Source organism: Bison bison, unplaced genomic scaffold, assembly GCF_000754665.1.
Source record: "Bison bison bison isolate TAMUID 2011002044 unplaced genomic scaffold, Bison_UMD1.0 scf7180017864063, whole genome shotgun sequence".
Taxonomy (NCBI): domain Eukaryota; kingdom Metazoa; phylum Chordata; class Mammalia; order Artiodactyla; family Bovidae; genus Bison; species Bison bison.
In genome coordinates, this window is record NW_011494635.1 from 13,031,010 (window position 1) to 13,045,294 (window position 14,285).

General features: G+C 53.5%; 1 protein-coding gene across 1 annotated transcript; it reads left to right on the plus strand.

The window, feature by feature from the left end:
- On the plus strand, nucleotides 1–13,023 carry LOC104986057 (chromosome unknown open reading frame, human C20orf27). The gene is made up of 6 exons (XM_010836481.1): nucleotides 1–95; nucleotides 7,183–7,299; nucleotides 8,555–8,697; nucleotides 11,036–11,174; nucleotides 12,012–12,134; nucleotides 12,372–13,023. Exons 2-6 carry the CDS (start codon nucleotides 7,281–7,283, stop codon nucleotides 12,470–12,472), a joined length of 525 nt encoding a protein of 174 aa, XP_010834783.1. The 5' UTR covers nucleotides 1–95; nucleotides 7,183–7,280; the 3' UTR covers nucleotides 12,473–13,023.
- Nucleotides 13,024–14,285: the final 1,262 nt, after the last annotated feature.

The window sequence follows — 14,285 nt, forward strand, 5'->3', positions numbered from 1 at the left end:
CCGGCTGCTGCCGCGGTCTCCAGAGCTGCCGCCTCAGCCACTGCCGCCGCTGCGGTCGTCCCTGACCGTCGCGGCCTCAGGGTGCTCCCCGCACGGTGAGACTGCTCTTCCTTCTGCCACCTCCCAGTTTCATCCCGCTCACAGAGATCCCCTCCCAATCGAACCACTGTTCTAGGTAGTCGGTGACTGGGACCCCTCCGGCTGGAGCTGGAGGGCTCCGCTGTCGGGTCCGGGCCAGGGAGGGCTCCTTGGCACCCGAGCTGGGGAGATATTAGGTCCCAGGGCCGCAGGTGACCGTTAGGTGGTAGAGTTGAAGTGTTTTCCGCGGGGCGCTGTCGAGGGTATGAGTGACATTGTGAGGGTGGGGGCCTAGGGGTCAGCTCCGTCAGCAACTCCCAGCACCCCCTTTCCCCCATTGTCATCGCCTCGCTGGTGACCTTGGACGAGTAGTCTCGTTCTGACCTCGCGTGGCTCGGCACTTCAGGGAGGAGGGCAGTGATGTTGGGGAGTATGGGCTCGCGAAACTACTGCGTCAGTAGAGGTGATGGTGGGACAGAGAGGATTATCTCTGAGGGACAGAGCCACCGCTTCGCAGCCCGGAAGGGGTGTGATTGGGGTGGGTGGGGTCGGGGCGGCGTCCAGACGCTTTTGTCCCCTTAGAAGATGAGGATAGGATGGGGATGGAGGGCGGAGAGGATACAGATTCATATACCCAGGCCCCTGATGTCTCTTGGAGCTTGGCGATTACCACCCCGTTGTCATAGAGCAGGAGGTCTTTGTTTAGGCTCTGGACCAGTGTTTCTTTTAGTGAGCAGGGATCCTGGTGGACTGAGAAGGGAGACATTCAGTTGTTTTTCCTTTTGAATCTTGGCTTTGGGAAGTGTGGGTAAGGCGTTTCTCTGCCCAGGGAGCTGAAGCAGGTCAGAGGCAGCTGTTGCCCCCTGGACCTGGCCTCGCCTGGGTCGGGCAGTCAGTCTGGAGGCTAGAGGTGTCTGAGCACCCTCAGGCTAGAGGGATTGTGGGGAGGAGATGCTGGGGAGAGAAAGGCAGCATTTCTTGGTGGAGACAAGAGGATGTGAGATGGTGGGGGTCCTTTCCTCAGTTCAGCCCTGCTCCACCCATTTTTGAGAGAGAACACCCATACTTACCCTTGCAACTTTGGCCTGCTGGAGGAAGGAGGAAACGTAGTCATATCTATACTGAGTTGCTGTAAAACTGTCGCAACCACTCCTGACCTCCAGCCTTGCTTTTCCAGGCCTGTTCTAGGTATGCAGGCCCCAGTGAGCTGGGGCTGCTCTCTTGTTGCAGAGCACAGGCTCTAGGCACATTGGCTTTAGTAGTTGTAGCACGAAGGCTCAGTAGTTGCTGCTTTCGGGCTCTATAGAGCGTGGGCTCAGTAGTTGTGCCTCCCAGTTGCTCCTCAACAAGTGGGATCTTCCTTGACCAGGAATTAAACCTGTGTCTCCTGCATTGGCAGGCAGATTCTTTACCACTGAGCCACCAGGGAAGCCCCGTGCTTGAGCTTTGAGGAACAGCTTCTGTGGGATTGAGTGCTTAAGCCAGGACTGAGCCCAGAGTTGGGGTAGGGAGGGTAGGAGATTGTACAGTTCCTGGCTCAGAAAATACTTGAACAGGTTGAGAATGGGAATTGAAGAATCAATGAGAAACAAGGCCCCAATAAGCATGTCCCTAACCACAAAGCAGAGGACAAGCTGGGGCTGGTCCTGTGATGCCTGGGACTTGCGGGCTGCAGAGAGGGGCTGTTAGCATGCAGCTGTGGGATATAGGGCAAGAGTGTGGCAGGTCCTGGAGCTCTACTTTGCCATGGACAGACTGTCTTTGGCCCCTTCTCCAGCCTTGGGCACCAAGTATGGGACAGTCTGGAGGAGCAGCTAGCACCCTGTGTGCACAGTGGGACTCTAGGGGGCTGAGAACTCTGAGTTTCTGTGTTAACTGTCTCTCTGCCCAGCTGCCATTTCCTTGTTTCTGTTCCCTATGCCAGAGGCACCAGTGGGCCTGGCTGAACCCTATCTTGGGTAGGATAATCTTGAAGCAGTTTTTCTCTCTAAAGCTGAGAGGGACCTGAGCTGGGAGCTCTCTGTTTACCAGAGAGAAGGTTCTGACAGTTTCCCTGAGAGAGTAACTGAGAGCTGAAGAAGTCCCCCAAGGCCCTTATTCCAGGTTCCCAACCCTCCCCATCCCATGACTCTCTGTGGTACCACCTCTGACAGCTGATTTAAAGAGGGGGTGTCTTTTTTTTTTGCTGGAATGGGGGCATTTCCCAGGATATATATTCTTCACATTTTCTTTATATGCCTTTCTGGTTGAGGGAGGTGGACAGTGAGCTCCCAACAGTCTGCTCTCTGGCATGCCTGGAGAACTTGCTGGCCTGGGAGTGGGGGAGGAGGAAGGCAGGATGGTAGAAGGGAGAGGAGGCCCCTCAACCTTTGAGCTGTTTTCTGAGAAGGCTAGAGGGCCTGCCCTTGGGCCATTCCTGACTGGATTGAAGTCCTTCTTTGATGCTGAAATTGCTGTTGCTTCAGAAAGCAGTCCTTTGGGGGATTTGTTCTACAAAGGTGGGGGCAGAGTGGGGAGTGCTGTCACAGAGCTTCAGGCAATAGCTGCACCAGACCCACTGAGGAAGAGGCCATTGCTTATTTATTCCTGTGCTGCAGGTGAGGAAACTGAGGCACTGAGGCATGAAGTAACTTTGCCATGCAGCCTGAATTTAAACCAGGTCTTTGGGGCTCTGGAGCCCATGCTCTTGACCATGGCCCTGCTGCCTCTTGGGGGCTGAACTGCTTGGGCCACGATCTAGATTTGGTTGGCACAAGAGGAGGCCTGGGGCTTCAAGGGTGCCTGGTGTTTCTCTTTGGGCACAGCTGCTGCAGGAAGAGGCCTGATGCCCTCTTCTCCCGATTCTAATGAAGAATTGTGTGTAGCTCAGGTTCTGGCTCACAGGGGACAGCGACCAGTGAGGCTTTCTGCTGGGAAAGGAGCTTTTCCAGCCTTCTCTGGGCTTTCTCATTCTCTGTTCTCAGTGCTCAAGGGTTACAAGGCAATGCCTGAGTACTTGCTCTATACTGAGCTCTGGGCAGTGCAAGAGACACAGGTCCTGCCCTCAGTGACCTTCCATTTCAAGGTTGGTGGTGGCAGTGGGGAGGTAACAGCTGATTGTGGCCAGGCTAGACAATGCCCTATGGGAGGCACCACTCTGAGATGGGGGAAGGGGAATGCCTTCCAGCGCAGGGGTTGCTAAAAGAGCAGGGTGGGGAGCTCTTCTTCTAAGTGCCCCTGGGCCCTGATGTGCTACGTCTGCCTAAAGGGCCCACTGAGGCCCATTCTTGGGCTCCGTTTAGTTTGGTCATTCATTCATTAACAAATGTAAACCTAACACACCTGCTCCCTGTCAGATGCTGGACTGGGTGCTGGGGATACAGGGTTTGGCAAAAGCACAGTCGCTGCTCTTGTAGGGTGGGAGACAGAGATAGTAAATGATTGCAGAAGTGAGAAAGGGAATTCTTTTTGAAGATTTTCAGGCCTATCCTGGAATGGGAGGGGGTGGGAATGGGTTGTGCTGCCTTGAAAAAGGTCCCCAAGCTGAGATGTGGATGGGAGAACAGAATTATCCCAGGCAGATGGCCTGGGTGAAGGCAGGCAGGCAGGCAACAGGCAGTGGACAGGGGAGGAAGACAGGTACAGGACCCTGCATGTAAAAGCCCTAGGAGCCTTTGCTCACCAGCCACTGTTTCATCCAGGCTTCCCAGGAAGTGTCCTGGGAAGGATAGCTGTTTCCTATTCCAGGGATCTTCCCAACCCAGGGATCGAACCCGCATCTCCTGAGTCTCCTGCATTGGCAGGTGGATTCTTTACCACTGCGCCACCTGAGAAGCCACAAAATTATGATTGTTGTTGTGTAGTCACTAAGTCATGTCCAACTCTTTTATGACCCCATGGACTGTAGCCCACCAGTTCCTCTGTCCATGGGATTTCCCAGGCAGGAATACTCAAAGGAGTTGCCATTTCCTTCTCCAGAGGATCTTCCTGATCCAGGGGTTGAACCCACATCTCCCATGTCTCCTGCATTGCAGGCGGATTCTCTACCGCCGAGCCACCTGGGAAGCTCGGGAAATGGGGGGATCTTGTCATTTTTCCCCTGGCTGTAGAGAAGTGGCTGGAGCAGCCTCTGTGCAAGGTAGGGGGAAGGCCTGGTCCCCTTGCTCTTGGCTGTGTTTCACAGGCTCTGAGTCCACAGCTTCAGGGGGTGGCTGGAGTGGGTAGGTAGGGCAGGCCTCTCTCCAAGGGCCAGACTTTCTGGAGACAGCCTTAGGGGCTGGCCTTCTCTGGGACTGACCCAGAGTGCTGGCCTGGGGCTGTTCTGCATTCCTGAGACTCTAGCTTTGCCCTTCCCTGTACCTCCTGAGGCTTCCAATGGGGGTGCTCCTCATACCCAAGCTGTTAGCCCTGCCTTTGAGGTGGGGCTTGAGCCTTGGTGGGCTTTTGCATTGGGAAATGGGGAGGGAGGTAAGGCCTGCTCCCAGGGTAGCTCAGCACCTGAGGGGCCTTGAGGTCATGCCCTCCACAGGCCCAGCGCCAACTCTGAGGCCACTCAGTGGTTTTCTTCATTCCCTGGACCAGCAGAGGTCATTCATACATCACTCATCTCTACTTTAGTGTATATCTCTGACAAATAAGGACACGTGCGTGCATGCGTGCTCAGTCCGTTGTGTCCAACGCTTTGCGACCCTATGGACTGTAGCCTGCCAGGCTCCTCTGTCCATGGCATTCTCCAGGCAAGAATACTGGAGTGGGTTGCCATTTCCTCCTCCAGGGGAAATAAGGATGTACTTCTCTACATAATCTAATTCCATTATCTCACCTAGCTGATCAACTCTTATTTCTTAGTGTTGTCTAAGATCCAGTCCTGTTTATTAACATTTCCCAATTATTTCCCACAACTGAGCGACTGAACTGAACTGAACTGAGAAATGCCCTTCTACATATATTTTTCTTCTTGAAATTGATGTGGTGGGAAAAGCCAGGTCAGTTGTCCCATTGAGTATCCTGCCGTCTTAGTCTCTTTGTGTATTAATTTAGCAGAACAGTTGGCAAACTTTTACTGTGAAGGGCGAGATAGTAAATGTTTTAGACTTTGCAGGCTATGTGGCCTCTGTGGCAACTACTCAGAGTAGTTTTAATGTGTATGCTCAGTCATGTCCGAGTCTTTGCAACCCAGTGGACTGTAGCCTGTCAGACTCCTCTGTCCGTGGAGTTTTTTCCAAGTAAAAATACTGGGGTTGGTTACCATTTTCTCCTCCAGAAGATCTTCCTGAACCAGGGATTGCTTTAGTGAAAAGCAATTTTAGGTGGCAGTCCAGTGGTTAGGACTTTCACTGCCAGGCTTTAATCCCTGGGTCAGGGAATTAAGATCCTGTAAGCCGTGAGGGCACAGCAAAACAAAGAAACAAATAAAAGCAATTTTAGACAACATGTAAACAAATGAGCACTTGGTTGTGTGCCAGTAAAACTTTACAAAAAAAACAGGAAACAGTGGCAGCCTGACAGGCTGTAGTTGGCCCATCTCCTATCTAAAGCAACTTCCCTCTTTTATTAAAATTAGGTCACTTGTCTTGCAGAATATCTGGCCTTCTGGGTTTGTCTCCTTGCTTTTTTGTGGAGTCCTTTAATTGGTTCTGCTCGCAGGTTAGACATTTGGGCAGAACTGCCCTGTGAGCGGTGCTGTGACTTGGTGCCGCTTCACATCAGTAGGCATACTTGGGCCCCATGTCCCATTCTGAGAGGAGACTGACTAGTGCAAGACTGGCTAACGTCACTTTGCTCCATGGCAAACTTGTTCCCTTTGACCTGGGTCATCTGTCAGTGGTACTTGTGTGTCTGTGAGCATCCGCGCCTTCCTGGTTTAGCACCCACTGATTGGTGTTGCTTCCAACATTTGTTTATTGGGGAGTTGCAGAATTATTTAGCATTCAGTCATTCCTTTGTTAAGGAAGAGCTATCCTTTAACCACCAGGGCTGTTTGGCCACAAGAAAGACCAAGAGACAGACTGAAGTAGTTCTCTGTAAGATTGCCAGTTTTCAGAGCAGAGAGTTGGGGTGTTGCTCTTGTCCGTAGTGACAAATGAGGGTTTGGATTTGTTTTGCTTTCTTCCTTTTTTCATAATCACTGTGAATGCTCTGATTTTATATAGTTCCATCTGTTAACATCAATTGCATAATATTGTCTCTGATGCTGAAATGGTCCCAGCCCAGTGTTTCAGAGCTGTGCTGCTTACACAGGCTTCCTGGGGGTACTTCCCACTGCCTCTGCTCTGAGGCTGCCCTTGGGGAGCTGAACTGGAAGGCCTGCCAATCAAGCCAAAGTCTCAACTGTGAGTTCTGATGGGTGGCAACCCTCTCATAGGTGCCTGTTCTGTGTATAGCCCTGTTTGATCACCAGGAGGGAAAGCTCTAAGAACATGTCTTATTATATAGTGAATAGCAAAGTCTCTCAGTCGTGTCCGACTCTTTGCGACCCTGTGGACTGTAGCCCACCAGGTTCCTCTGTCTGTGGGATTCTCCAGGCAAGAATACTGGAGTGGGTTGCCATTTCCTTCTCCAGGGGATCTTCCGGAGCCAGGGATTGAACCCAGGTCTCCTGCATTGCAGGCAGATGCTTTAACCTCTGAGCCATCAGGGCATATAGGCCCCCCTCGAAGCCTACTGTTAATTCTAACCTGGATTGACTTGTGCAGCAAGAATACTATGACCTCTGGATGTATGATGGTACAACCTGTATGTCTGGGCTGGGCCAACTCTTGGGTCACCAGAGCCAGAACTGGCCCCTGGAAAGTGCCAGTGAAGTCCCCTTCCTTTGCTGGCTGCCTCTTCCCACCAGCCTCAGGTTTGCTGGGCACTAGAGTTCTGGGCTGGTGCTTTGACACCCAGAAACTGCAGCTCAGTACATGCTGGCCGGGCTGTGGGTCAGTAGTGTGTCAGGCAAGGGTGAGGGCTCTTGGCAAATGTGGAGTGGGTGGAGGAGTAGGGGGCACAGGTACCACTTGGGCTACTGAGAGCCGCAAGGGTTTGGGTCCTTCCTAAAGGGAAACCTATGCTCTCCCACCAGCCACAGGCCCATCAGTGGCCCTGACCCTTGCCCTCCCCTCTGCACTCCCCACCCATCAGGCTCCTCCTGGTGTCCCTGGAGCATGGGAGGCTACTGAGCGTGACTGGTGGTGTCCAGCAGGAGCTGCGTGTCTCAGCCTGTGGCAGGGAGGGCGTCCATGGCTGCAGCCAACAAGGGTGAGTGCCTGCCTGGTCTGCTGGGGTTTGTAGAGTCTTATAGTGCACCCTGGTGGGAAGGGGTATTGTTGCATGTGGGATCTGTGTTGGCTGTGTGTCTGTCTGTCTGTCTGACTGTGAGGTATGAATTATATTACATCAGTAATTACACCAGTGTTTGTGCTGGGGACGCCCAAGCGCTAGCAGGGAACCTTGGTGTGCTGCCCTCGTGGCCCCATGTTCCAGCCTCCCTGTTCCACTGTGGAGGTTGGTAGCACAAGGGGCTTGGTGTGAGCATGGAGGCTCGGAAGTGGGTAGGGCTACAGTAGGTTGTGGAAAGGAATTGGGGTTTCATTCAGAATCCAGAAAGACTCATAGAAGGTTTTAGGTGAGGTAGGACATTAGGGTTAAATCTGAGGGACTCAGCAGGGAAATGGTTGACCCCTTGGGCCTCCATTGAGTCTTCATTGTGTGCAAAAACCCAGGCAAGGACTGGCTCAGGCCTTCACCAAGCTCCTACTAATCTGCCTGCCTTAACTCCCTGCCTGCCTGGCCTTGGAAAACCTGACCCAGTGAGGGACAGCCGAGGGCCATGTGAGGAGCTCAGCGGAGGAAGGAAAGGTTTCTCTGGGAGGGGTCCTGGAGCTCCCCTGGGTTCTTCTCACCTGCCAGTGATCAGTAGTGAGGTTTAGAGGAAGCTGCAGCCCCTTCTAGGAGGGCTGAGTATAGTTTTTGACCCTCTCTGTTTCTCCCACCCCCAGGCAGGTCCCATAAAGCCCAAGCCCATTCCTGTCTCTGCCCTTTTCCCCTCTCAAGGGGGTCAGCAGGAGGAGCAGGCAGAGGGCCTCAGGACTGGCAGACCTAGAAGAGAAGGCCTGAGAGATGGGGAGCTTGGAAATGTGAAGGAGAGTACAGGGCAGGGTATCCTGAGCACTAGGGCTGAGTCCCGCACTGCCTGGGGTTTGGTTAGGGTCAGGACTGTCTCTTCCCTGTCAGCCCCATTCCCTCTAAGTGAAGGGTCATATTAGCTAATCCCTAAATCCCCTCATACCCTCTTTGAGGGTGTGCATTTTCTGTGGGAGGACTAAGCAGGAGGGCAGATGAGAGTCTCAAGCCTTATGATCTCCACTGTCCAGTAGGATGTGGCCTAGCTCAGCAGAGGATGCTGACTGATATGCAGGGGCAGTCACAGGGGCAGGGCAGTGACACGGTGGAGTAGTTTCCTGGGGCTAGGAGAAGGCAACACCCCTGGAGCTCTCTCCCACTCTCTTTGTAGGCAACAAGTCCAGAGTCCGGAGTATCCGCTTCGCAACAAGCCATGATGCAGAAAGCTCCCAGAGTCATGTCCACTTTGATGAGAAGCTGCATGACTCTGTGGTCATGGTCACCCAGGAGAGCGACAGCAGCTTTCTGGTCAAGGTATGTGCATACCTCCCCCCCCTTATAATCATCAACCTTATTCCCTCTACCTTCTCCCTGGCCCTGCCCAGCTTCCTGGGCCTGTTCCATTTCCTCTAAGCTGGCTCCATCTTTGTCCTTCCCTGGGCCTTGGTTTCCCCATCTGTAAAATGGGAAGCGTGAGACTGTGATGAGATGAGTGCACTTATGATGTTACTTGAATGGGAGTGGAGCTTGTTAGCATCAGCATCACCCCAGCCATTGCAGTTGGAAGGTAGGTGTTCAGGCTTTGGTGTCACAGGCCTGGGTACAGTTCTGGGCCTCCTCTTTTGGCTCTGTAACCTTGGGCAGGTCACCTTGTTTTCCTTCTCTCAAGTAGACACAATTGACACCCCAAAAAACTGGAAATGGAAGGGTGTATGTATGTGAGGCTAATTATATTGATAACACGGTGTGACTTTACTCTGCTTTGCCAAACATCTGGCTGATTGAAGCTCTTTTTAGTAGTATTTATCACCTCCATGTTTTTCCCTTCTCCTTCTCTTCTAGTGTCCATACCTCGTACACCCTTGGCTCCTCCAACTGCTGGGACACTGTTAGATCCCACATCCATTTGGGAGAGGCAGGAAGAATTCTTTGGAGGGGATGGATTGGAGGGAAACAGGGAGTGAGGCCTTAAGGTTGGACAGTATACCAGGGCTCCCATGTTGAGCCCCGGAAGGCATGGAGGTGAGCATGGTGGTTGGCGTCTGATCTATTGAGACCACCCTGCAGAGGGGCCCAGAGTCATAGCCATTTCTGCCCAAGTCTGAAACCTTTGCTCTTTCTCCAAGAGCTGACAGTTTCCCCAAGGGAGCAAACAGAATGAACCCAAACTTTCAAAAATAGCTCCCTGCCTCCCATTGCAAAATCTATTCATGTCCATGGTAGAGAAGATTTGGAAGATAGAGAAAACTATAAAGAAATTTAAAAGTATCTGCAATCATACTATCTGGAAATAACTATGGTTAATATTTTGATGTTATTCCAGTTTCCTTTCTAGCTTTCTTTCCAAAAATGAAAAGCTGGTATACCAGCGTACACACTGTTTTTTGGTTGCTTCTGTTGTGATCCATCTCCTGTTTGTTTCAGTAAATAATTTTCCATGAGATTTTACAACTGCCTGATATTCCACTATATCTGTCATCATTGATTTAGCTGGTTCCCTGTTCCTGGTGTTACAGTTGTTTCTATTTTGTACTGTTATAAATAGGGCAGTGATGCGTTTTGTTTTTTTTACATCTGAGTATTTCTCCAGGGAAATACTGCAAGTGGTGCAGCTGGATCACAGGGTACAGCCAGTGATTAGCAGGCACAGCCAGAAAGCCCTCTTGAGAGGTGTGCCCTCTTTTAGCAGAGTGTGGGAGCCATAGGGACTGAGCTTTATCATGCAGTGACATCATCCTGATCCCACTGAAAGGCTAAATACTCCCTCAAAAGACAGGGCCATCCATTTCCTGAAACTGAGCAGGAGAGCGCATGCCCTGTGAGCTGTGGATACAGCACGCACATTGCCCCTCCTGGACAGGCACTCCGGTCAGCCTACCTGCCCCGACAGCTACCCTGGCCTGTGACCTGTCACACGACTGAGTTTCTGAGTATGGCAAAGCTGTGTGTATGAACAACAGAAGTTTCCCAGGCCGTGAATCAGGGCTGTTGGACACAGTGAGCCTTTGAATGGGCAGGCATCCATGTTTGGGTGCCAGCAGGGCAGGCTGGATTCCAGGTTCCATGACTGGTGCCAGTCTTGTGGGCCAGCCCTGGACTGACAAAGCTCGTCTAGTGTCCGTTTTTGTGATTCTGACCCACCCTCCATCTTGTGCTATCTATGTTGCCTGGTGGCCTCACCATGAGTGACCAGAGGACCAGTGTCCCTGGGCACATGCTGATAGTGGTGGGGGCAGGTGGATAGCCTGTGTAGTGGGGTTTTGAGCCTTCCCTGTGGGCAGTGGCTGGTGCCTTGCTGTGTGGCAAGAGCAGCCAAGAGGTCCAGGGAGGACTATAGCTTGACCACACTGTGGCCTTCAGCCAGTCATTTCCTGGCTTCTATTTTATCATCTATAGAATGGGCCACCAAGGAACTTCAGGGCCCATGAGACAGATATGGGACAAGTGATAGGGGTGGGGTCCTTGAAGAAAGGGCCTGGAGCTGCCAGGCCAGGGGTGTGAACCAGCTAAAATGATGGAGGGAGTCAGAATCCCCTGGGATTGTCAAGGAAGCAAGTGGAGGGCCCACAGGATCACCAGTGGTACAACCTGGGCGGACCCTGGGGGAGACTGTAAGTGAAGGTGCCTCCATCCCCCACCCCTCCTGCTGCAGGTTGGCTTCCTGAAGATCCTGCACAGGTATGAAATTACCTTCACTCTACCCCCAGTGCACAGGCTGAGCAAGGACGTCCGAGAGACACCTGTCCCCAGCCTGCACCTCAAGCTCCTCAGCGTCATGCCCATCCCAGAAGGTGCGTCCCCTGCTTGGGGTGCTGGAAGCTTGCCCTCCTCCAGCAGAGCCTGGGTGTGAGCAGGAGTGACAGCATGGGTACTTCCTTCCCCCATCAGGGGCTGATGGGTAGCTCAGAAACCAGGAGACACGATGCCTCTTTATGGGCCTGCTGTGTGGCAACATGGCAGGTCCCATGCCCCAGCCCTCACTCCTGGACAGACGTCTGTGGGCTCACACAATTGACCTATGTCTGCTCACCGCCTGATGGTTACTTCAAGGGGATGGTGGGAGCCACTGAGGAACTGCTCTGGGCCTCTAGCCCTTCCTTTGCCAGGGGAAACCTACTGGAACCTCAGGAACTTTGGGCAGCTGCCTCCCAGCCCCCACCAGACCTGAAGTTGCTTTTCCATACCCTGCCACCTTCAGCACCCCTCTTCCCAAAGGCTAGCGAATCAGTTTCACCATTTACAGAAACCCCAGCTTCAGTTTCATGTCCCCCCTACTTCCACTTCATAATTTTGCCCTTAAGTGGGTTGAGCAAGCCTCCTCAGGTCTTTGCCTCTTGCCATCTGATCTGCTCAGTCCCTGCCCTGCTCCTCCCTCCCTCCCCCATCACCCTCTCTCCCTGCCTGTGATTTTGGGGAATCCCACCTCTTGCAAGCATGAGTTTTGACTTCTGGCCTACATGTAGAGCTCATTGAAGAATGGCAAGTTCCAGAAGCCTGTGTACCCAGCCCTGGGGGCAGGGGTGGAGGGGTTTGGGCCATCCTTGCTCCTCTAGAGGTCTTGGTGGTGGGTGGGGACCAGTGAGTGCTGGGGGGCAGGAGGCCACAGAGGTGCTGATCGCCCCGGGCAGGTTACAGCGTCAAGTGTGAGTACTCAGCGCACAAGGAGGGCGTCCTCAAGGAGGAGATGCTGCTAGCCTGTGAAGGTGGCTCCGACACCTGCGTGCGCGTGATCGTGCAGGCGCGCGTCATGGGTGAGAGCTTGAGGCCCAGGTCTGGCTAGAGGAGGGAGGCACCAGCTTGGCTACAAGGAGTTTCCACCCTCCTTGAGTCTGAAAAAGGGATCCTTGTTTTGGCCCATTCCCAGTCTCCTTGGTGGGTGCCTTTCTCCCCATCCTCTAGCAGAGCTGGGAGGGAAGGTAGAGGAGTCCCCTTGGAGTAGGTGGGGCTAGGGTCCACCCTGGCATACTGACTTCTTGCCTGTCTTGCAGACCGACACCACGGCACACCCATGCTGCTAGACGGCGTCAGGTGCGTGGGTGCTGAGCTAGAATACGACTCCGAGCATAGTGACTGGCGCGGCTTCGACTGAGGCCCTCGGCACCACCTGCCTTGGGGCCCTCGGCCTTAAACCCAGCCTCATCCCCCAGATGCTGCATGACGGTGCGGCTTCCTCCCCCTTCCCCAGGGTGGGTGTGCAGGCGGAGGGTCCACGGGCCTCTACGCTAGAGCCTTGCCCATGCCTCTCACCTCATTTGTGCCACCTCCCTGCCCCTCCAACGTTCTCTTCTCCCACTTTCTCCTGTGTGCCTCAGCCTCCTGCTGGAAGAAATGGATTGAGCCCCCAAGGAGGCCATCTGTGGAGGGCCAGGGGAGGGTTGTACCCCCCCCCCCCCCAGCCATAAGGGCTCTAGTCAGAGCCTAGGAGAGCAAGGAGCTGGCTCTGTGGTGGAGCTGCCCTATTACTACTGCTGCTGTCTCGCTTTAGCCACCTCTCTTGTCTACTCTGTTTTTTCCACTTTTGTCCATGGTGAGGAGGAGGGAGATGCAGTTCCCAATCCCTACCCCCTAGGTCTGTGTTGTTTTTAAATGACTGGTTGGGATAAAATCCTGAAGAAATAAAACTTCCAGTGGATACTAGAAGCCAGCAGGGTTTTTGTTCTCCAGGGCCCTGAGAATGCCCAGTCCTTGCAGATGGGCCAAGGAACAGTTTTGGCTACTTACTCTTTTTGGAAGCAGGGTTACTTTGTGGTATTATAGCACCTAGCCCCCAAAAAGGTATGTGCACGTTGGTGGCATTTTAGGCCTGCCAAGATGAGAGTCTGCACACGGAGGGGCCTTCCATCCAGGTCACAGAGATGTCTTATGGAATGGGGTGTTCAGTTTGGGAGGCTTGACCAGAGGCAGCAGCACTCCTTTCTAATCAATTCCCAGCCCCATGCACAGCTGAAAACCTCCCTTTGTAGAACCTAGCTACCCTAACCCTTCCACTACTCCACTATTGGAGTCCCCCCTTGTGAGGTACCAGAAGGGTATGGTTTCACCTTGAGCTTTATTGTCACCTTAGGGTTCTCAGGCAGGTGGGGCTGCTGCATGTCATGGAAGGGCAGGTACACTAAATTGATGGCAGAGCTGGGACCAAGTGCTCGTTTTGTCCTCCCTACTCTCCTCCCTCTCCATGGCTGGATAAATACATGGGTCATGCCCAAGCTGCCCCTGGGGCCTTCTCAGATAGAAAGGAAAGCCCCCCTCAGCATGTTATCCCACATCCCCCTCACCCGTACCCTTCTCATAGCCTGCTACTGCCCTTTCTACAATTAACATTCATACTTGGGTGGTCAGCACCACACCCAGGAAGGTCCTGCTTCTTCTGTCCCTCTCCTGTCAGCTCCAGTCCTTGTCCTGCCTGGCTCCCTATGCAGGCTGAGCCAGTCAGTCAGTGCACTCTGCCCTTTGGCTCCAGACCCTGCACAACCTCCTCCCTCTTGCTGCCCTGCCTGCAGCTGTACCCCCACCCTCACCCCCCGACTCCCACCCTGGCCCCTAGTTCAGACCAAGGGTCAAGCCTTCTGATGCAGTCTGCTTTCAGGACCACGTGCTCCCTATGGGGATGCCTTTGTAAACCTTTTAAGTCTCCTTGACCTCGGTCCTTGGAAGTGCCCTTCAGCCTTTCAGTCAGAGGGCTGAGGCCCAATCCCAAAGCCTGAGTTTCTGGATGTGTCCCCACCCATTCCTCCTGCGACCTCATCTCCCCGGGCAGGATGGTGGGGAACAGGGTGGATTTATCTGCCCGAGACCTGGGCCAAGAGTTCTGTTGGGCTGGGGCCCGGGGGTGGGAGGGTGATGGCACTGCGCCCTCAATTGGAAAGAAAGTCGATGGCGGCGCGCACGGAGCGATTGGTGCT

What these genes read in the sequence shown, in the direction of transcription:
- LOC104986057 (XM_010836481.1), top strand. An exon ending in ACAGCAGCTTTCTGGTCAAG is followed by an intron (nt 8,698 to 11,035) that starts GTATGTGCATAC and finishes CTCCTGCTGCAG; the next exon opens with GTTGGCTTCCTGAAGATCCT. An exon ending in CGTCATGCCCATCCCAGAAG is followed by an intron (nt 11,175 to 12,011) that starts GTGCGTCCCCTG and finishes CGCCCCGGGCAG; the next exon opens with GTTACAGCGTCAAGTGTGAG.